The sequence below is a fragment of the Vicugna pacos genome, chromosome 10 (genome assembly GCF_048564905.1).
Source record: "Vicugna pacos chromosome 10, VicPac4, whole genome shotgun sequence".
NCBI lineage: Eukaryota > Metazoa > Chordata > Mammalia > Artiodactyla > Camelidae > Vicugna > Vicugna pacos.
The window spans coordinates 29,904,751-29,927,422 of record NC_132996.1 but is presented as its reverse complement, the minus strand read 5'-3'; the positions used below and the strand labels follow the sequence as shown (position 1 = coordinate 29,927,422).

Genomic DNA, 22,672 nt, shown 5'->3' with positions numbered 1-22,672 from the left:
ACCTGGAGTGCCTGTAAGGAGGCTAGGCAGCCTGAGCACACTCAAATACCCCATCACTGAGTATCTGCAGTATTTAGAGCACACCTGTGGGTACAGTGGAAGAACGCAAGAGAGGCATTAGACATGCTAGCTGGGGAGCTGGGGAGCTGGGGAGGCAGCACTCCCAGCTATGGCAAAGCCAGCTCGAAGTCCTACATTCCCACTGGTATAACGGTTGCATGTAATGGCCAGATCAGAATGTCAAGTGCAGATAGAGGCAGATTGAGGAGGGAGTGGAGTGTCTTAGAGTTCGCCAACAGTAGCCATCCTGGAAGAGAGAAGACTTTTTTCCGTTGCAGAGTGCTAGTATTATATACTTCTTCTCTCAGTAGCATTGTTTACCTTAAAGAGTCCTTTGTGGGAACACTGGGACCCTGAACGTTACTTCTGAGTCTGTCTCAAAAGTGTTGTACGACCTTGAGAATATCCCTTCCCTTCTCTGTGAACTCTCAATTTATAAAAAAAAAATCCTGAAATACTCATCTCAGATTTTCTACCTATTCACTATTTAGCATTGGATACGTCTCACGACCTTTTCTTTTTTATAAATTGAAAATGGAAACACCTGGCTTACTCTTTAAGTGGGTGAGAAAGAGTAAAGTATGTGGGATTAAAAAGTTTGGACACCAAAACTAATGTTCTCCCCATTTTTACAAGCTCTTGGTCCCATAGTACATATTGGAGCGATACAGGGTAGAGCAATTATTCTATCTCTGTCTTAGCAAAAGGAGATCCAAGTTCATAGAAATGAACTGTTGTCATCTAGATCACAAAGCATGTTAATGTCAGAACTGAAATTAGGTCTCAGAGCTCCTAATTTAAAGTTTGGTGTTCTCCTCTCATTTAACCATCCATTTATATGGGCAATACTTTAGTTCCTATCTTTCTTTTTTGAGGCACTCTAATACTAATACGTACTGCTTCAATACCATTACTGATTACCTGGACTCCAAAGAGCCAGATGAAGTGGAAAGCCCTTCTTACTGCTCGGAGACTTTCACAGACGGCCCCAGTGACTAAAGGAAAGCAGCTGTGTGGTGGAGACCTTGGGGTTACTCCCATCGTCTCTTTCCCTCTTTACCCACAAAGAACAATTTCAAAAGGCCATTGTAAGGAAGCTGCTACTCTGTGAGCATCTGTGGATGTGAGGACCAGAAGGATTATGTATAAGCAGGACTGCTCTCCAGGGGAAATCACAGGAAAGAAGACATTGTACTGCAGCCCCAGTCTGGGTGGAATAGGGGAATCTTCCCAAATTTGTCTCACTCAGCCTTGTTTCTCGGTCACTATGATGGTTAAGTTTTTGAGGTCTCCCTCTAAGATCTAGACTTCAATAATTCAACTTCGAGTTCTTTCTCTGAACAAGTATTTTTGGGAAATACAATTTCAAGGACATACCTGTATGATTCACATCCATCCACAAGTTGAGTGCACCAAGGTTGGGGCTCTGTGATGAGTGTCACATACCAGTGTGAGGCTCTACGGGAGAGTGTGTGGTGGAACAGCAGGTTGTGCAGGTGATGTGTACCTGAATGTAATGGTTGTTAAGAGATATGGAAGTCTTTTTTGTGCAGATTGTATGGTTGTGATTTAAAGGATAGTAAGGTCTGAGTGTGTAATCTGAGATGCCTGATGTAGTCTCACTTTTGTGTGCTCATTGAGTGTCTTCAGCTTAGCTCCAGCCTCCAGCGTCCTCAGGTCAATGGGCTAGGTAAATGTGGTTATTAATTCTCTGTGACACTCAGGTGTGAAAACCCAGGGGGCCTGCTCTAGGGATGTCATAGAAACAGAGATAATTGGATATGCACATGCAAAAGACTGATGTTGGACCCTTCTCTCAAACTAAATAACAAAATTAACTCAAAATGTATCAAACATCTAAAATGTAAGATGAATCTATAACATCTTAAAAAAAACTTAAATATAAATCTTTGTGTCTCTGTATTAGACAATGGTTTTATGATATGACACACCAAAAGCACAAGTGACCAAAGAAAAAACAGGCAAATTGGACTTGACAAAAATATACTTTTGCCCTTCCAAGGACAGTGTCAAGAAAGTGAATAGACACCTGCAGAATGGAAGAAAATATTTGCAAATCATATATCTGTTAAGAATTTTATATCTAACATATATAAAGAAATCTTATAACTCAACAACAAAAATACAAATCAATTAAAACTGGACAAATGGTTTGAGCAGAAATTCCTACAAAAAAGATATACAAGTGGCCAATAAACACACACACAAACAGATGTTCAACTTCACTAGTCATTTGGGAAATGCAAATCCAAATTCCTATGAGATACCACTCCATTCACTCTCACCACTTCTATTCAACATAGTATTGGAAGTCCTAGCCATAGTAATCAGACAAGAAGAAGAAATAAAAGAGATCCATGACCCAGGAATCCCACTCCTGGGCGTATATCCAGAAGGAACCCTACTTCAAAATGACACCTGCACCCCAATGTTCATAGCAGCACTATTTGCAATAGCCAAGACATGGAAGCAGCCTAAATGTCCATCAACAGGTGACTGGATAAAGAAGATGTGGTATATTTATACAATGGAATACTACTCAGTCATAAAAACCAAGAACATAAGGCCATTTGCAGCAATGTGGATGTTCCTGGAGAATGTCATTCTGAGTGAAGTAAGCCAGAAAGAGAAAGAAAAATACCATATGAGATCACTCGTATGTGGAATCTAAAAAAAAAAACAAAACATAAATACAAAACAGAAACAGACTCATAGAAATAGAATACAAACCCCCTTGTGGTTGCCAAGGGGCCAGGGGGTGGGAAGGGACAGACTGGGATTTCAAAATGTAGAATAGATAAACAAGATTATACTGTATAGCACAGGGAAATATATGCAAGATCTTACGGTAACTCACACCGAAAAAAAATGTGACAATGAATATATGTATGTTCATGTATAACTGAAAAATTGTGCTCTACACTGGAATTTGACACAACATTGTAAAGTGACTGTAACTCAATAAAAAAAAATGTAAAAAAAAAAAAGAAAAAGAGAGAGAGAGCGATCCAAATTGGAAGAGAAGAGGTAAAATTTTCACTATACATGGATGACATGATACTATATGTAGAAAACACTAGAGGCTCCACACAAAAACTACTAGAGCTTATAACAGAATATGCAAGGTAGCAAGACACAAGATTAACATACAGAAATCAGTTGCATTTCTTTACTCTAACAATGAAATATCAGGAAAGGAAAGGAAAGAAACAATGTCTTTAAAACTTGCATCAAAAAATATTGAAAAAAAAAAGGAATAAACTTGACCAAGGAGCTTAAAGACATATGTGAGACCTACAAAACATTGATTAAGGAAACTAAAGATGACTTAAAGAAATGGAAAGATAACCTATGCTCTTGGATTAGAAAAATTACAATTGTTAAAATGGCCATATTACCCAAAGCAATCTATAGGTTTAATGCAATCCCTATCAAATTACCGAGGACATTTTTCACAGAACTAGAACAAATAATTCTAAATTTTGTCTATAAGCACAAAAGACCCAGAATTGCCAAAGCAATATTGAAGAAAAAGAACAAAGCTGAAGGAATAACCCTCTAGACTTCAGACAATACTACAGAGCTTCAGTAATCAAAACAACATGGAATTATCACAGTAATAGACATATGGATCAATGGAACAGAATAGACAGCCCAGAAATAAATCCACAGATTTATGGTCAATTAATCTTCAACAAAGGAGGCAAGAATATACAATGGAGAAATGACAGTCTCTTCAGCAAGTGGTGTTGGGAAAGCTGGACAGCTGCAGGTGAATCAATGAAGTTAGAGCACTCCTCACACCACACACAAAAGTAAACTCAAAATGGGTCTGAGACTTAAACTTAAGACAAGACACAATAAACCTCCTAGAAGAAACCATAGGCAAGACATTTGCTGACATAAATATGAGCAATGTTCTCCTACAGCAGTCTACTCAGGTACTAGAAATAAAAGCAAAAACAAACAAATGGGACCTAATTAAACTTATAAGTTTTTGCGCAGCAAAGGAAACCAGAAGCAAAACAAAAAGACAATATTCAGAATGGAAGAAAATATTTGCAAATGATGCAACTGACAAGGGCTTAATTTTCAGAATATGCAAATAGCTCATACAACTTAACAACAACAAAAAACAAACAACCCAATCCAAAAAAATAAGCAGAAAACCTAAACAAGCAATTCTCCAGTGAAGACAGAGAAATCTCCAATAGGCACGCGAACAAATGCTCAATTATCAGAGAACTGCAAATCAAAACTACAGTGAGATATCACCTCACACCAGTCAGGATGGCCATCATTAAAAAGTCCACAAACAATGCTGGAGAGGGTATGAACAGGGAACCTTCCTACACTGTTGGTGGGAATGTAGTTTGGTATGGCCACTATGGAAAACAGTATGGCAATTCCTTAAGAAACTAAAAATAAACTTACCATATGATCCAGCAGTCCTGCTCCTGGGCATATGTCCAGAGAAAAACAATAATTCTAAAATACACATGCACCCCAGTGTTCACAGCAGCACTATATACAATACCCAAGACGTGGAAACAACATAAATGCCCATCGGCAGATGACTGGTTAAAGAAGCTGTGGTATATTTATACAATGGAATACTACTCACACATAAAAAATCATAAAATAATGCCATTTGCAGCAACATAAATGGACCTGGAGAATGTCATTCTAAGTGACGTAAGCCGGAAAGAGAAAAAACAAATATAATGTCACTTATAGGTGAAATCTAAAAAATAAAATAAAATAAATGACACAAATGAACTTATTTACAAAAAAGAAACAGATTCACAGACATAGAAAATAAGCGTATGGTTACCAGGGGGAAAATGGGGGGGAAAGGAATAAATTGAGAGTTCAGGATTTGCAGATACTATTACATACAAAATAGATAAACAGAAAGTTTCTTCTGGATAGCACAGGCAACTATATTTAATATCTTGTATTAACCTGTAATGAAAAATAATATGAAAAGGAATATAGGTATGTACATGTATGACTGTGGGTTTTGTCCAGAAAAGTCCCACTGTGGAAGAACGAAATTACTCAAGACTTTATCAAGTCAAGAGAGTGAGAGGGAGCCGGAGGTCAACTCCCCGAACTCCTCCAAGACCCTCATTTTTATTGAGAATAATCAAAAGGTAGATACGTCATCGGAATTTGTGTAAAGGGCAGGGGGCAAGGCACATGTGCTCAGACACAAATCAACAAAGTTGCAGACGAACGGTTTTTGTGAAAAACAAGAACATAAATCTTAATTTCATGATACGGGAAAGGTTAAAATTTTCAAAGGCCGGGGGGCTTAACAATCGATAATAAATAACCAAGGATAAAGGGCAACTAACACCGATGGCTAAGCTTAGCGAATACACAAAACAGGCAGAAGTCATAAACTGTTCTTTTGAAAGGCACAAAGTCTCCATAAAGCCTAGAGTACTCATCAAGAGGGTTGCAGTGTCCCTGTTTCAGGAACTGGATTTAAAAAATCGGTAACAAAGTCCGGCCACCACAAGACTTCTTGTTAAATGATCAAAGGTAACCTGAGCAAGCGAAGCAGCCTCGCTGTTCCCAGCTAAGGGCTAAGTCTCAGCCTTCTGTGAGTGCCAGCAGCTCCACTCTAGCCACCTACGCCGTAGATAAGCGAAGTACGTCCTGCTGGTTAGAGCAGGTGAGAGTGATGGCTTTCCATAGCACAAGCAGCCCTTAACGCATGAGCTCAAGCCAAGCAAGCAGGCAAAGCATGTCTCTGCTTCTTACGGCAAGGAGACGGGTCGTAGCAGCCTTCTGCTAGCTTTAAAGCAGCTTTAAAGCAACTAAACTAAATTCCACAGATAAGGTGACGACTTAACTGAGAGATTAACGCTTGAGCTCTTACACATTTTTCTTTACGCAATAGTAAAAAGGGCAGATACAATTTAGACGTAAGACGTTAAGTTTGATTGCACAATTCCATATGCTTATGTCAGATTGAGAATAGAATTTAGCAAAATTAATTGTTACAATATCAAAGTTTGTTAATCCAAGTTTGTGCTCCCCCATATGACTGACACATTATGCTGTACACCAGAAATTGACACATTGTAAACTGACTATACTTCAAGAAAAAAAGAGAGATACTGCTCCATACATATTAGGAAGGCTATAAACAAAAACGAAATTAATAAAACACACACACACACAAACAGAAAATAACAAATGTTAGTAAAAATGTAGAGAAGGTGGAATCCTCATACGTTGCTGGTGGAAAAGTAAATTGGTGAAGCCATTTAGGACAACAGTTTGGCTTTTCTTCAAAGTTATACATAGGGTTACCAATGAGTCAGCAATTTTACTACTAGGTATATATGTTAAAGAACTAAAAACGTATTTTCACGCAGAAGCTTATATACAAATATTAAAAGAAGCATTATTCCTAATAGTCAAAGAATGAGAACAGTACAAATAGCCATCAACTAATTAATAAACAAAATATGGTATATTCATACAGCAGAATATTATATCAGGAATGAAGTACTGATATAAAATGCACCTTGAAAACATTTTGCAAGTGAAATAAACCAGCCACAAAACCCCACATATTTTATTATTATATATATGAAATGTTCAGAATAGACAAGTCTAAAAAAACAGAAAACAAGTTAGTTCTTGCCAGGGGTGAATGAGAATGGAGAGTGAATGCTAATGATAACAGACTTTCATCTTTGAGGGACAGCAATGTTCTGGAATTATATGTTGGTGACAGTTGCACAACTGTAAATATGCTGAAAAAAACCCCACTGAATTGAACACTTAAAACTGAATTTTACGGTATATGAATTATATTTTAATGGTAAAATTTAATAAAATTATAAAATCATGTAATCATTGAAACTTAAAAGTTTAACTGCCTGGGACCCATTTATCCATGTGACACCACACATAAAGCAGACGCAAAGCCTGGGTCTGGGTGAGGGGCACGGAGGAAGGGGCCAGGGCTTGTATTCCAGGTCTCAGCCCTGTGGGAAAGCCAGACATTTACAGTCATAAGAATGGAAGAAATTGATTTAGCTTCTTTTATTTTTTTCCTTTTTTAGTTTTCTCTGTTTATTTTTGAGGGAGTTTGCAAACAGAGGCAAAAGCAGAGAGACAATCAATTATAAATTATATTGGGGAAAAAAGGATAAACAGGAAAAAAAAAAGATAGAAATGATAACAATGAATATGTAGATGCCATTTGTTCCAGGGTTTTTACTGGATAAAATTTCATATTAGGTTTTCTGAAAATGTTAAGTGAATAAATGAGTGATCTGTGTTTGAATACGGCTCTGCTACTTAGTGGTACTATAAATTCAAACTTAATTTGACCTCCTGAGGAACTCATTTTTTCTCATTTGTACAATGGGAAGATAATATTTCTCTCCAAATTTGTTTGTTAGGATTGAAAAAGACAAAGCACATGAAATTCTTAGCGGAGTCAAAGGAACATTGCAAACACTGAGCATCATTGATGATTATTGTATTTTCTATCACCTATAACTCTAACCAACCCTACATCCCAGCTTCTGAAGTTTCCATAAGAAGAGAGCCCTGGAGTGGGGACTCGGCTTGGGAAAAAGAAACCCTAAAGCTGAAGGTCAGGAGGAGTGAGTTATATTATTGGCACTCACACTCCTCACCTGCCAGAGGTTCCTTGGGACCCATTGATAAGGTGCCATGAGGACTCGGAGTGGAGGCAGATAAGCCCTGCTCAGCTAAGGGGGAAGAGGTGTTACTGAATCAAACTTGGGTACCCTGGCCCACGCACAGTAAGTCAATCTACTGGTGTCTACTGACACCTGGTGGTGGCATTGGAAATTGCAGCATTTAGTGTAAGGCACAGGACAAGGAATCTGGGGCAGCTAAAGAGCAAAAACCCTACCTCTCCTATGGGTTTCAAGAAAGCACTTTTAAAGGCAAGATGAGGAAGGGGAGTTGCAGGATTTGTGATCAGCTTGAGCACAATCCTCTGATAGAGCAATGTCACAGGGATTAACATTATCAATCCTCGGCCTCCTGTAGGTCTGGGGCTATGTGCTCATAGTCATTCAGTGGTTAACTTCCTCCATTTGATAGGGATTTTAGTATCTGCAAAATGACTCAGGAAATGTGCATCAGATACTGTTATCTGTGTATTTCAGGGAGAAGCTAAAGATTCTGTGACCACCATACAATTGATCTACTGTTTAAATTGGTACCAGTTCTCCTGGCCCAACTGCTACTTTGGTCACTACATGTTCATATCCTTTTGATGCAGGAAAAACTGATGTGGGGCGTGAGAAGGGCCGTGTCACAGGCTCCGGCTGAGCCCGTGGGACGTGCCCCGCCAAGTGTGGGTCCTTGGCTTCGCGCAGGAAAGAGTGAGCCACAGTTGAGTACAGGTAGATTTATTCAGAGAGATTCATTGAAAGGCAAGAGAAAGGCCACAAGGTGTGGGGGTTGGGTGCTCAGATTAAAAGTAGGTACACATTCCATTGACAGAGTGTCGGCCGCTCCGAAGAGGGAGAGAGAGGGGGCTGTGGCCGCAAGGCACTGAGGCACCCAGTTACCAGTTTCTATGGGCTCAGTGGCTTCATATGCTAATAAGTGGAAGGACCAGTCTAACTAGTCTGGGGAAGGGGCTGGGATTCCCAGAAAGTTAGCCATTTCCCTCTTTGACCTTTTGTGGCTAGCCTTTTAGGACTGCCATGGTGCCTGTGGGCATGTTAGTCACCATGTTAATATATTACAGTGGCATATAATGAAGCCGAAGATCTGCTAGAAGTCAGATCTACCACCATCTTGAGCCTCAAGGCCTCCTGGGGGTTGAATCTTTCACCATTTTGATGTTAATTGCTGTAGCATTCCTTGAATGGCTGTGCCCTGCCCCCTTCCTGTCTCACTTTCAATCATTAATTCTTGAGCCAGGCCTTTGTGACTCCGGGGAGGCCTGGGAGACTACGGCTTTTCCAGAAACAAGAGCAGGCAGAGGACATGGGAAGGAGTGTGCCCCAGGAAGTTCCCGTAGTGTCCTGCTGGGTTACAATTGTGTTGCCTTGGCCTTTGCAGACAAGTCTGAAACACCCATGGGAATATAGCAAGAGGTGTCCACTGGGACCCCACTGCAAGGAGCCTGTTCCCAACAGGGTTTAGCTGGGAGATATTACGGCTTGCCACAAGCCCCTCCACTGCTCAGAGCCTGAGAGGCAGCTTCTGCGCAACGCGATGTGTGTGGGGTCTGCTACAGCCTTGCCTAGCTTGGGGGAAACACAGCCCCATCGTCCTGGAGCACCTGGGTCAGGCTGGGGCACCTCCTTGTAGCTGTTCCTCTGTCTTCTTATTTGTCTTCTCTTCCTTCTCCCTCTCCAGGTTCAATGTTCCAGCCACTGTCTTTTTAAAATCCCTTCTTGGATCTGCATTCCCTTTCCCTTCCCATTTTTATATTGTTTCTTCTATATTCTTTATCTCTTTTTCTCTGTCTCTTTCCCACTCTCTGCCTTTCCTGCTGCCCTTTGATCTTTCTCCCTCTGACTTTTCACTTCTCTCTCCATCCTTTGCTCCCACTTTTTGCTTGGCATGAACATGGAGAAAAATTATTAAGGAATAGAAAAGAACACTCAGCTGAACTCAAGCATCATCTCTAATGAGGACAGGAAAGAGGTACTAATGTTACGGAAACGACCGGCCAGTCAAGAAACAAGCACCACTCGGAGGGTTGGAGTACTCAGATGTATTACGCCGGCGGGCTCAGAGGGGCTTCTGCTCCGAAGCTCTGAGCACCTCCAAGACGTGCACATGAGGTCTTATAGGGTAAAGTACAAGCTTGGGGTATTCGGCCAATAGGCATGGAACACTTTAGCAGCATCATCATCACAAAAGTGGAGGCGGGGAGGCAGCAAACCAACATTCCAAAGCTAGATATGTATCTTTGAAAACCCAGCTTGCTAGCAAAAAACATGAACAGCAAACCAACACTAATTAACCTAGATTTACAAGTTAGTCTAGCAGAACTCAGATCAGTATTCCAATACTTAGATTTGTGAGTTATCTTGTTAGACCAGCACAGCTTTTCCTTCACACTAAAAGTGGCCGGATTCTGTGGCAGCCGGCTTTTAGTTAAGACAATTTTAGACTTCCTTATAGTGGAATATGTGACATGATGAAATGAAACTCAAGGGTGGGGTGCTCAAGAAGTTGGGGGGGCATTGTCTCCTTAAGACAGTCTCCTCTAAAACCCTCAGTGTCAGTTCCTTTGTGCAGTACTAATCAGAGCTCATTACGTTGGACGGGTTTCCCAGGGCTTATCCGATTCCTCCTTTCTGCCTCTTCAAACCCAGTGCCCTTACTCAGCATCTCCATCCTTCAACAGTAGTTCGCGGAATCTGTTGTCCAAAACACGTATCCCTCTGGTAGAGAATTTCTCTCTGATTTCCCATCTGATTGTTCATTGATATAAACTGAAAATTTTCTGGCAGAAAAACATTTTCCCCCCAAGGAACACATAAAATAATAAAGTACTCAGTAGTGGGTAATTAAACTGAAACATTAGGAATGATTCATGAAAGGCAGAAGGGATCTAACAAATTCCAAAACTAGTAGGCAAAGCCACTCAGCCCAGGCTCTGGGAGGGTCTTGGATGCGCCACAGAAATACTGAGCAATATTCCTAAACGTAGCTCCTTCCTCGGATGGTTGTTTCTGAAACTCCGCAGTGCAAGAGACCAAAGGGAAAGATGTAAAATGCATTGATGACTCTTATCAGCCTTTCTCACAACCTCATTTGGTCTGATGTAAAGGTAACATTTCTCATCATCTACTCTTGTTGAGTTTGAAAGTCTGTGAGAAGGAAAACAATGGTCTGTTATGGAAATTAAAGAATGCTGCTTTTTTAACCACTCATAGGAAAAATAAGGTAATGAATAGAATGTCTTCAATGTTACAGTTTTCCTTTCTCAAGTTTTCTTAAGCTTTTGCTTGTCTGCACCATAATTTATCAGCTGCCCTCTGCTTCCATGCCCGAGTGATTGCCTTTAATGCCTGCTTGGCCCAAATGTTTTTCATCCACCTCTTTGCTTGGACAGGGTCTGGCATCCTTCTGGCTATGAGCTTCGATCGCTACGTGGCCATCTGCAACCCACTGCGCTATGCCTCCGTGCTCACTAACGCCCGCGTCGGGGCGATGGGCCTGAGTGCTGTCCTCCGAAGCTTTGCTCTCATCCTGGTCTTACCGCTGCTGCTGCAGACTGCCCTTCTGTCGCCCCCAGAACATTCTCTCCCACGCCTACTGTCTTCATGCAGATATGATTAGGCTGGTATGCTCTGATGTCTCCCTTAATAGCCACTATGGGTTGTCCATTGTGCTAGTCACCTTCGGCCTGGACTCTGCACTCAGTTTCATCTCCTATGTGTTCATCTTTCGATGAGTGCTAGCCATCGCCTCCCGAGGGGAGTGCCTCAAGACACTCAATGTGTGTGTGTCCCATATTCTAGCTGTGCTCATCTTCCATGTGCCTATGGTGAGTGTGTCCCTTGTGCATCGCTTTGGAGCTGGCCTGCCCCATGCTGTCCATATCCTCATGTCTATAATCTACCTCTTTGTGCCTCCCATGCTCAACCCTATTATCTATTCCATTAAGACAAAGGAGATTTGCCGCAGATTTCTCAAGATGCTCTGCAGGGTTATGTCCTGACTCTTTGGTAGATCTGGCAGCCCTGGAAGATTTGTGTTGGAGGAAGAACCATCCGGACACCAGAGGAGGAAAGGATCACTGGGTGTCAGTGTTACGCTTTTTGTGAAAGGATCATTTAGTCTAGTATATGGGCCAGCACCTGCCAGGACCATCCTGGGTTTCATCCAAAAATCAACCATGTCAATGTTCTCTAGAGACAGAAAAATTATCTCTTTTCAAGAGTAACCAAGAGAATAAATCAATAAAAAATGTTAAAAAAAAAAAAAAAAGAGTAACCGAGAGAATGACAAATATTACTACAGGGTTAGGAGGTTTTTCCAAGAGGACCAGGGAACAAACTTCAAGACACTTGGTAACAAGGCTGGGGCTTCTGGTTACGGGCTTGCACAATTCTGAAAAAGACAGCGGCACAGATGGAGTAATTACAGGCTGGGAATCACAGCATTATCACATGCAAGTTTAGCTTGGGTGATCGGTTTTGGAGGCAGTGAGGATCCAAAGCCCTTCTTACCTTGCTGCTTGAAAAGTTGAGTTTTAGAGTCTGATAACTGTAATGCTTAATTTAATGGGTCAACTTGACTGAGCCTCAAGGCATCTGGATATTTGGCTAAACGCTATTTCTGGGTATGTCTGTGAGGGTAGTTCCGGATGAGACTAACATTTGAATGGATAAACTGAGTAAGGCATACTGTCCTCCCCGGTGTGAGTGGGCTTCATCCAATCCACTGAATTGCTGAATAGAATAAAAAGCTGAGTGCCTAAGAAAGAAATCTCTGTCTGATCATCTTAGAGCTGGATATGAGAACTCTCCTGCCTTTGGAGACCCTCCAGATTGGGACTGCAGCTTTCACCGCTGGCTCTCCTGGTTTTCGGGGCTTCAGACTCGGACAGTAACTGTACCATTGGCTCTCCTGCGTCTGGACTCCTGAGTCTCCATAATTGTGACAGCCAGTTCTTTATAATAAATTTAAGAAATCTTTCTGTACACGTATTCTACTAGCTCTGTTTATCTCAAGAACACTGACTCATACAACAGCTACGATACTAAAGCAGTCAGAACTAGACTTCAGGATTCTTGGCACGTTCTTTTCACACAGGAGGCCCTGAAATATGTAGGCACTTGGACCTGCCAACCCCAGCTGAACTCAGCAGCCCTTGGTTTATACCTCTCCTGTGACCTCCCTTCACTCTTTCATGTCTATCTGCCCTCCCCTCGTGGAATCTGAGCTCCCTAAAGCCGCAACCTTGTCAAACACTTTGTCCATCCACCTCGGACGTGCTGTTCCTCCTCCGTTCAAAGCGTGGCTGATGATGAGAGCAATATGAAAGAATTAGTGAGAGCCTGGATGAGTAATCCATAGTAAGTGGTAACAGAAGGAAATCAGGAGTGAACAAATTAATAAATGAGCATTTGAACTAATGACTGATTTCCTTGAATCAGAATCTCGTATCAGGGAACATTTCTTCTCCCTCGGTGCCCATAACTCCTCTATAGAGAGAAATGCAAATTAGAGGTGGCATTTTTTCCCCTTTGTTCTTTTATTCTCCCAGCTTCATTGAGTTGTAAATGATATATAACTTTGTGTAAGTTTAAGGTGAACATGATGACTTGTTACGCACAGACACTGTGAAATGATTACTCCTATAAGGTTACTTACCCCATCCAAAGAGGTGACCCTTGAGTGAGTGGACTGAATTCAGTCTTAATTTCCTCAACTGTAACATGGGATCTCTGATTCAGCTATCTCATATGTTTATTTCGAAGAGTAAATAAATTGTTCTGAAAATTATATGATAATATGCTTTGCTTATTTACTCAGTGCTTGTATTCAGCAGAATCAATGTAAAATCCAATGTTTAGCTTCAAAAGATCACGTGCATCAGCCATGGTCTAAAGAAATGTTTTGTCTAAGGTTTTCTTGAACCCCAAATAGAACTGTTCCACATCTGCTTTGTGTCCTCATTGTACTTGGAATGTACCTTAATCATATAAGTTGCTTTGGGCAGTTTGAATTCTCAACTAGACTCCAAGCAATTCATGGGCAGCAAGCCTGTCTTACTCATCTTTGTACCCTTCAGTCTCATTAACATAGCCAGACATCCTCAAAAAAATAGTTAGGACATGCTCAAAAACTACCAGACATACTCAAAAACATACACATCCATCCATCCATCAATACATACATATGTATATATAATGAATTTTTTTCTCTATTAGGAAAATAAGAGCTTATAATTTTTTTTTGCCTCCTGAATAAATTTATCTATAACTCAGTCACTATAAACAGGTTGTGCATGTGTATGCCCATGCCCCAGAGGTCCATAACTAACCAAGAGCTGGAAAGTGAGTACTTCTGAACACTGAAAGAAATTTCTAGCACTGTTTTGTGCAGTGATCTTTTATTTATGCACAGCTTAACTCAACATATTTGCATTAAACTGGTGTGACTTCTTCCCATTCCCAGTTACTCTCTCATCAAAATATCAACATGTCAACCTTAGATCATTACAGCAGCCTTTATTGATTTCCCTATGTTATTCAACCCTAACCCAATCCACTCTGCAAATTACAGAAATGCATTAAGGACAATTTCATTATATTATTTCCATTTCCATTACCATCAAGTCCAACCTTCTATATGGCCCAGAGGACCCTATGTGATATGACAACTCCCTTCTTTCAAACTTTATCTTGAGCCATTTCCCCTTTGTTCTTTTTGTTGCAACTTTAATGATCTTTCAGTCTCTTGAATATTCAAGGTTGATTCCTTCCATGTGGCCTTCACAAATGCTGTTACCCAAGTCTTGGAGGTTCTTCCCTTCATCTGGCTGGCTCCTTATCTACTATCTTCCAGCTTAAATTGCCCTGTGGAAGATTCCTAGCCTAATAAATGCTTATATTATATTCTCTATTGATCTTTTCTAGGACCTTGCAGAGTTGTGATTAAGTGAAATGGCATATTTGTTTGAGAATCTGCAAGAGGTTCAGAAAGACAGAAACAAATATTATAAGTCTTGGAGTGCAGAGAGATCATTCAGAAGAGGAGCAGTGAAGGGTCTTGTGTACACGCCACAGCTCAATCCTTGCAGAGGGAATGACTTGATAACAGAGAATAGACAAATACAAAATTGCTTAACTGAGTTCAGAAAATGGCCTTTTGAGAAGAAAAATTCTAATCTGTTTGAGATGTTTTGCATGTGGAACAGAATTTTTAAATGGCTTGTGCATATCTTAACATAGCTAATACATGAAGACAATGGATATTATATTCTTAATGGACAACCATGGGGAAATTGTGAATTCATTTTCATAGAACTGGTTACCTGACTTGTAAACTCCCCTGAATTCAGTAGTTCTCAACCAGGGGTGATTTTGTCCCTCAGGGGACATTTGGCAAAGTCTAGAAACATTTTTAGTTGTCAAAAATGGGGTAGAGCATCTATTAGGTTAAGACCAGAGATGCTGCTAAATATCTTACAATGCACAAGACATCACATTACAACAAAGAACTATCCCTCCCAAAAAGTTAACAGCACTGAGGCTGAGAAATCCTGCCCCAATTACAGACTCAAGGAGTTATGAATTCCAGGATGTAAATAGAGGTTCCTGAAGAGAACCACTGGAAAGAGTGAGGCCTCACCTCACACCCAAGAATGGGACAGGGAGTTACACGGCACTTTCCTTGAAGCAAAAGAGAGGATCCTCAAGAATTCCGCTCAGGAAACAAACGTCCCCTGAGGTTTGGGGAAAGCGAGGCATAGCAGAATGCCTCCTTACATGTGCCTGAAAATCTGGATAGAGCGATAAAAGCTCCCTTGCTGTTCTCATAGCAGGACTGAATGGGAGCCTAGTCCTGTTTTGCGGTAGGGCATTTGTTGCAACCATTTCCTGGGTGGGCTACATGTTACAGCGTGCTGTTGTCTGAGATCTCGGCCAGAAGAATGTATGGTTTTACAAAGGGGGCCTGGCTTGTGGATGGAATCAAAGGCAACCATATATTAGTTTAAACCAAGTGGAGAAGGAAAAGATGGGGAGAAAGCTCTTCATTCATCAAGGAAAGCACCCAATGAAAGAAAGAGTCAGCTCTAAACACTTAACATGCCTGGGACACATGACAGCAGCTAACTGAACCATAATCAACTATGAATCTTCCCCTTGCCCTTGTGGCTTCTCGGGGGAGGAGGAGCCAGAGAACATGCTTAGCAAGTGAAGGATGGGAGAAGACGAAAGGCTGTGCCTCTGAACCCTGGAAAGGGTGACTGTCCCAAGAGGCTGAGCAGTCTAATAGTCACCAGAGGATGTTTTATTTTCTGAATGTGACCAGAACCATAGGGAACTGAGTTCTCATCCAAGGGTAAGGAAAGAACTAATCCTTTCAGTACATTTAAAGGAGTAAGAAAAGTAAACTTATATTCTCATTATCCCTTATTTGTCATACTAGGTGAACAGATGACAAAATGCTGGGATTGCTTAGAAGGTAACGAGCTCCTCTCTTACATGCCTGCCCAGCGGCCACCAGATGGTGTCTTGCATTGGGTAGAGAAATGCTCTGGCAGGTTGCTGAGTTTTTTTTCAGCTAAGAGAATGTGCTTTATTCTCAGTAGTCATGGAAAACCTCAGGAGACTAGAGCCTTCCTGCTGTGTTTTCACACATGAAGTCAGCATCACTCTTTGCTCTCTCTCCAGGGGCTTAGAGTGAAACATAATAGTGGGAAGTGTGAACACACTGTTGCAAGCAGAGAGAAGGAAGTGTAGTTCTGCTGGTGTCTCTCATCTGTCTGTCTTCTGGTGAGTTCTGAAACCCAGTCGGGGTGAGCTAGCAGACTGTCCTGAAGCCTGTCTCAAGAAAGGGTTAAACTGGGGAAGGGGCAGGGTGAGGTGCAGAGGGAGAGACTGAGTGGTGGTTATCAGATAGAAGCATCTGAGCTGAGTGGGCAGAGCAGGTGGAAAGTTCCGTGGACTCGTGGTTCTTGCCATGGCACTATCTGATTGTGTGACTCTGGGTAATTCACTGTATTCTCTAGATTGCCCCCTTTCCAGAGTCAGCTTCCTTGGGATCCATGTTTCTCTGACTCACTAACATTGTTGCAAGTTCAGAGAGGAAAGCAGGACTCTGAGTACAAGAAAAGTTCAGAAATCCAGGAGCAAAGTGGTTACTACCAGTTTCACTACTCTAACAGCAGAGCCAGCTCACATGGTCTTACCTTATGAATTCTGAGAAACAATACATAAAAGTCACCCAGGAGATTATAAAAGTAGGAGAAATCAGCTAGTTATAAACTTTAGATGAACATGGATAGATAAGCATTTCTAGATTTTTTTATAATCCATGATGTAGATTAACAACTATGGCTTTTAGGGGGAGGTATAGCTCAGTAGTAGAGTGCGTGTTTGGCAAGCATGCGGTCCTGGGTTCAATCCCTAGTACCTCTATTTAATAAACAAACAAACAAACCTAATTACCCCTTCAAAAAAAAAAAAGCCCCCAATACTATGGCTCTTAGAAGACCCTTTCTATACACACTTCCAGTCCCATCTCTACCTTGTTTTTGTTGTCCTTAGCATCGCTGGCAAATCGTCACAGCTTTTCTTTGCTTGACCAAAAATTAACGAGGAAAATAAAAGAACATCAAAGCCATAAAGGATATTCTAAAATTTCCATAGAGATAGTTATAAAAAAGAAGACATTGAGGTGTAGAAAGAGAAACAGATTTGCTGAAGCTCACACAGCCAGGACATGCCAGAGCACGGTTAAATCACAGGACATTAGATTCCCAGGCCAGTACCTGTTCCCCTACACCATCCTGGTTCCTATAAGGCTTCAGTTAAAGAAAGGCTCTGGGTTGTGGGGTCAGAAGAAATTGAGTCCAGCATTGAATGCAGGTACTTTTTACATCATTTTCACCACATGAATCTGCCTTTAGCCACCCTCTCTCTTCAAGGATATCTGAGAAATCTCCATCCAGACACATACACCTCTATTTTCTTTATCCATGTCCTTTCCAGCATCTTTGTGATGCCTCTCAGACCTCAGTGGGGTCTTCATATCCTTTTTTAGAGAGTCTTATGTATCTTTATTTACATTGAGGTTTATCAGCTCCTTGATCTACTCTGGGAGGCAAGCTCTCCTCAGTGAGCCTTAGTTTCCACTTCTGTCGAGGATTTAAAAAGTAGATGGTTGTAAAGGTCCGTGCAGAGTGTTTGGCACATAGCACATGCTCCATAAGCACTGGTTTTCTCTCACTGCATTCTTTTCTTCACTTGCATCTAGACAACCGCCAAGTTTAGTGGCTGCCAGATATGATAAAGGATATGATCCTGGGACTGTCGGGCAGCCTTTTTGCCATGAATACTAAGGTGTAGATAGCCATACCCAGAATGCCTTTGGCTCTGCCCTTCACAGAATCCTGGTTTCACTGAAGCCTGTTTCCTTTTCCCTTTTCTTCCTATTTCCTTTACATTAGCTCAGTCCTCACCTGTTTCTGCTCCTTACCTTCCATGAAGCTGTGTAAGAAGGAATTGTAGTCAGGTGGGAAAAACAAGAGATGGAGAACTTTGGAGTCCTGGATCCCAAGGAATCACAGTTCTGAAGGGGAGACGTGCCTGCACAGACCGAACTGTAGGACCAGAAGGGGTGTAATCAGTCCAACTCAGACAAGTGGCCACTACCTTTTTACAAATCTGGAGAAGGTCTGAGTTCTATATTGATGGAGAAAGTCCAGGAGTCTTTCCCAGAGTGTTGATGTTGCATGACAAAGCATTGCAGCATCTCTGTGGCCTTCAGGTACCTAAGGTTCCCAGGGCCCCTTCCTCTGCCATTCCCATCAGGAAGGACTCTGAGATCATGCTCTGGCCTTGCTCTGACAGAGGTTAAAGAGGAAGGGAAAAGGATAACAGTGGTACATATTTCTGGGGTTCCCTCCCCACCACAGAGAAGGGTGCTTTATAAGCCTGAAACACATCTGCCAGGTGAAAAGCTTTTTGCCTTCTCAACCTCCGTCCATCATCAAGGAGTCAACATGGAAGAGTTTCAAAAATAGGAGAATGATAGGGGAACGAAAAACATCATCACTCTCAGAGGGAAGTAGCTGTGGGTTGGCCTCTAGAATTGGGTAAGTAATATAGACGTGCCACAGTAAGAAAAACTGAGTAAATGCAACACGTGAGGGTGGAAGGAGTGTCTGTGTGGGTGAGCGGGTTAGTAGCTGTGAGCAGGTAGGAGTCTATGAACATGCAGGTGGAAGTGTTTGCTTTGTGAGGACACAAACCTATGTGTGCACTTGAGTGTTATGCAGGTGTGAATGCGGCATATATGTCAGTGTGGACTGAGAGTACGAGCAGGACAGGACATGTGCGTGTTGAAGTGTACAAAAGTCAAGAGGGAGTGCCAAACACATAATTGTATAATAAAAGTAAGTTTGTGAGACAGAAAGAGATGTGGGTGAGTGCTTTTACAAAGCGTATGAATGGGATCCAGCATGAGGCTGTCGTGAAGGTACGTGACTGTGTCTGTGTGAATTGTGTATATTTTGAGAGTCCGTATGACGTGTACGGGTGTGAAAATCTCTATCTGGAACAATGCTCTCCCACAGGCTGAATGTTAGTGTACCTAGAGCAGATTTAAGGGAGAAATCATTTTTTTTTTCCAAAAACAGGGGTGGCTTGTGCCTTTGCACAATTAAATAAATTTTTTTTTTTTGTAGCAACTCTTCCAATGAAAGGCTGATGTCCAGAGGGGGTCAGTTCTCTCCAAGTCCCACTGCGCCTTCTGCATCCTGAGTGTACACACATGATCATTCAAACCAGCTCTGGGGAATACTTTCATTAATCACTGACACCACTGAATTAAATGACATTTTCAGGGGAAATTTTTAAATTTTCAATAGTTATTGATGGCTCAAACTCATAGTGTCCTTTTATAATAACTATCTATGAATTGTAATTAACTTACTTCCATTCAAACTCTAAGTGTCCTATAAAAACGATCTCTGATTTGTAGTTAACATATTTGCATTCAGTGATGCTTGTAAAGCAGTTAAAATTGTGGACAATATTGTTAAAGTTTTTTCTTGGTGACTAATTGATATGTTTAAGCATTTATCAATATCTTCCTTTTTCCATAAAACAGAGCCCAGGCCATAAAATATTCCAGAAAACAATAGCCCAGCCCATGCCTTGATGACCATAAAACACAAAGAAAAGAAGTTTGCTTGCAGTGTCCCCGAACCAGTGATTTCACGAGTGCATCAGCTCAAACTGTGTAGACACCTCCTGCTGTGTCTTTTACTCCCTGGTTCCCTCTCCTCCAGTAAGTGCAATTCTCACAAATCTCTCAGTCAGAAGGTCTGACCCTGAAAAGCTCTCTGGCTTTCTCTTGTCATGGGATTGTTCAACGTCACTCACCCTGCTTTCTTCCTCCTGACTGGCATTCCCGGTCTGGAGAGTTCTCAGATCTGGCTAGCCGGTCCCCTCTGTGTGATGTATGCCGTGGCTCTCGGGGGCAACGCAGTGATCCTGCAGGCGGTGCGAGTGGAGCCCAGCCTGCACGAGCCCATGTACTACTTCCTGTCCCTGCTGTCCTTCAGTGATGTGGCCATGTCCATGGCCACACTGCCTACCGTGCTCAGGACCTTCTGCCTCAATGCCCGCAACATTGATTTCCATGCCTGTCTCATCCAGATGTTTCTCATCCATTCCTTCTCCATGATGGAGTCAGGCATTCTGCTGGCCATGAGCTTTGACCGCTACGTGGCCATTTGTGACCCCTTGCGCTATGCGACTGTGCTCACCAACGAAGTCATTGCTGGAATGGGTTTAGTGGTGATTGCTCGGAGCTTCGTCATCCTCTTTCCTCTCCCCTTTCTCTTTAAGAGGCTGCCTACCTGCAGATCCAATGTCCTTTCCCACTCTTACTGCCTTCACCCGGACATAATAAAGCTGGCCTGTGCTGATATCACTATCAACAGCATCTATGGACTCTTTGTTCTCATATCCACCTTTGGCATGGACCTCTTATGTATCTTCCTCTCCTATGTGCTCATTCTGCGCTCGGTCATGGCCATCGCTTCTTGTGAAGAACGCCTCAAAGCTCTCAACACATGTGTGTCACATATCTTGGCTGTACTTGCGTTTTATGTGCCAATGATCGGGGTCTCCACAGTGCACCGCTTTGGGAAAAATGCCCCACGCTACATACATGTCCTCTTGTCCAATGTCTACCTCTTTGTACCTCCTGTGCTCAACCCTCTCATTTATAGCGTCAAGACCAAGGAGATCCGCCGAGCCATTGTCCGCATGTTTCATCGCATCAAAATGTGACTTCACATTTGGCTTATAATCTGTTGGTTACTGTAGCCATAGGCTGTCATCCATGGGGTCATCGTTGTCATCATCATCATCATCATCATATCATCATAAAGAATAACATGGACTTTTATACTGAAGGAAAATTAAAAGATCAGGAATGGAGCTGCAAAACTTATAGCACAAAACAAGTGATCAGTCCATTCAGGAAACAGTGGCATTTATAGAAAGATAACTTTTAGAGGAAATTGAGTGACTAGACAAAACCTTACAAAGGGGATTAATGTAAGCTAGGAATCATTTCCTATTATAATAAAAGTTACTAATATAATGCTAATTAATATATGGAGTCCTTAAAAGTTCCAGATTTTGTTTGAAATTATTTTTGCATGAATACACTTAACCTTTGTAACAATCTTACAAGGTACAGAGAGTTAAGTAAACTGTTCAGAGTAATACAGATAATCTGTGACCCAGAGGAGATTCAACACTAGTCTGTCTCCAGTATCTGTCCCCAACCACTACAAATCCTGCCTAACTGATATCACTATTAACATTACAGCTGCTGTTCTTGCTTCCACTACCATCATCGTTCTCAAAATTTAATGAGTTGTTTTAACTTCACAAAGTGAAATTTGATGTGCTGTCAGAATTTGCCGTAAGATGTATAAACAAGTATGACCCAGGAAAACTGATAGAGGCTGACATCTAGAAAAAATTCCAGGTTCCTCTCTGCCGCCCTTATCTGCCCACCACTCAAACACGTCCCAAGGAAAACAATATTTAATAGCCGAAACCATTCCTCCCTCTTCCCACTGGTAACCACTAGTTTGTTCTCTATATCTGTGAGTCTTTACGTTGTATTTGCTACTTTATTTTATTTTTCTGATTCCACATTTTCGTGATATCATACTGTATTTGCCATTGACTTCTTTCTCTAAGCATAATGAATTCTAGGTACATACATGCCATTGAAATTGGCAGAACATCATTCTTTTTATGGCTAAAAACTATTCCATTATATATATTATATATAAATATAGTATATTAATTAATATATACATATATATATATATCACACCTTCTTATCCATTCATCTGTTGATAGACACTGAGACTGCTTCTATATCTTGGCTATTGCAAATAATGCTGCTATGAACATTAAATGCATGATCTTTTCAAGTTAATGCTTTATTTTCTTTGGATATATACCCAGGAGTGGAATTGCTGGATCTTATGGTAGTGCTATTTTTAGTTTTTTGAAACCTGCATATTGTTTTCAACAGTAGCAAAACAAATTTACATTCCCACCAACATTGTACTAGGGTTCACTTTCCTCCACATCCTTGTTAACATTTGTTATTTCTGGTCTTTTTGATGGTAGCCGTTCTGGCAGGTGTAGGTGCGGGGAGCTGCCTCATGAAGTGAGAGTCTGGTAGACAGGAGTTAACAGTCCTGATTTACAAGACACAGCCCCTGCGGGGAGCTGCTTCATGGATTGAAGGTCTGGTATCCGGGAGTTAATAGCTCTGTTTAAGTTGCCTCCTTAGCGCAGTAGGCAGCGCGTCAGTCTCATAATAGCTCTGTTTA

The 22,672-nt window shown here is 41.5% G+C and overlaps 1 protein-coding gene and 1 pseudogene across 1 annotated transcript; both read left to right on the top strand.

Annotated features, from left to right (window-relative positions):
• The first annotated feature begins 123 nt into the window (after window positions 1-123).
• On the top strand, window positions 124-11,779 carry LOC102531935 (olfactory receptor 51I2-like; annotated as a pseudogene).
• An 8,380-nt stretch (window positions 11,780-20,159) lies between these two features.
• LOC102538844 (olfactory receptor 51I2-like) lies at window positions 20,160-21,098 on the top strand. The gene has a single exon (XM_006219933.2). It carries the CDS (start codon window positions 20,160-20,162, stop codon window positions 21,096-21,098), a length of 939 nt encoding a protein of 312 aa, XP_006219995.2.
• Window positions 21,099-22,672: the final 1,574 nt, after the last annotated feature.

Bases quoted from the DNA above. Each gene is read 5' to 3' on its own strand.
- LOC102538844 (XM_006219933.2), top strand. From the start codon at position 20,160: ATGGGATTGTTCAACGTCACTCACCCTGCTTTCTTCCTCCTGACTGGC.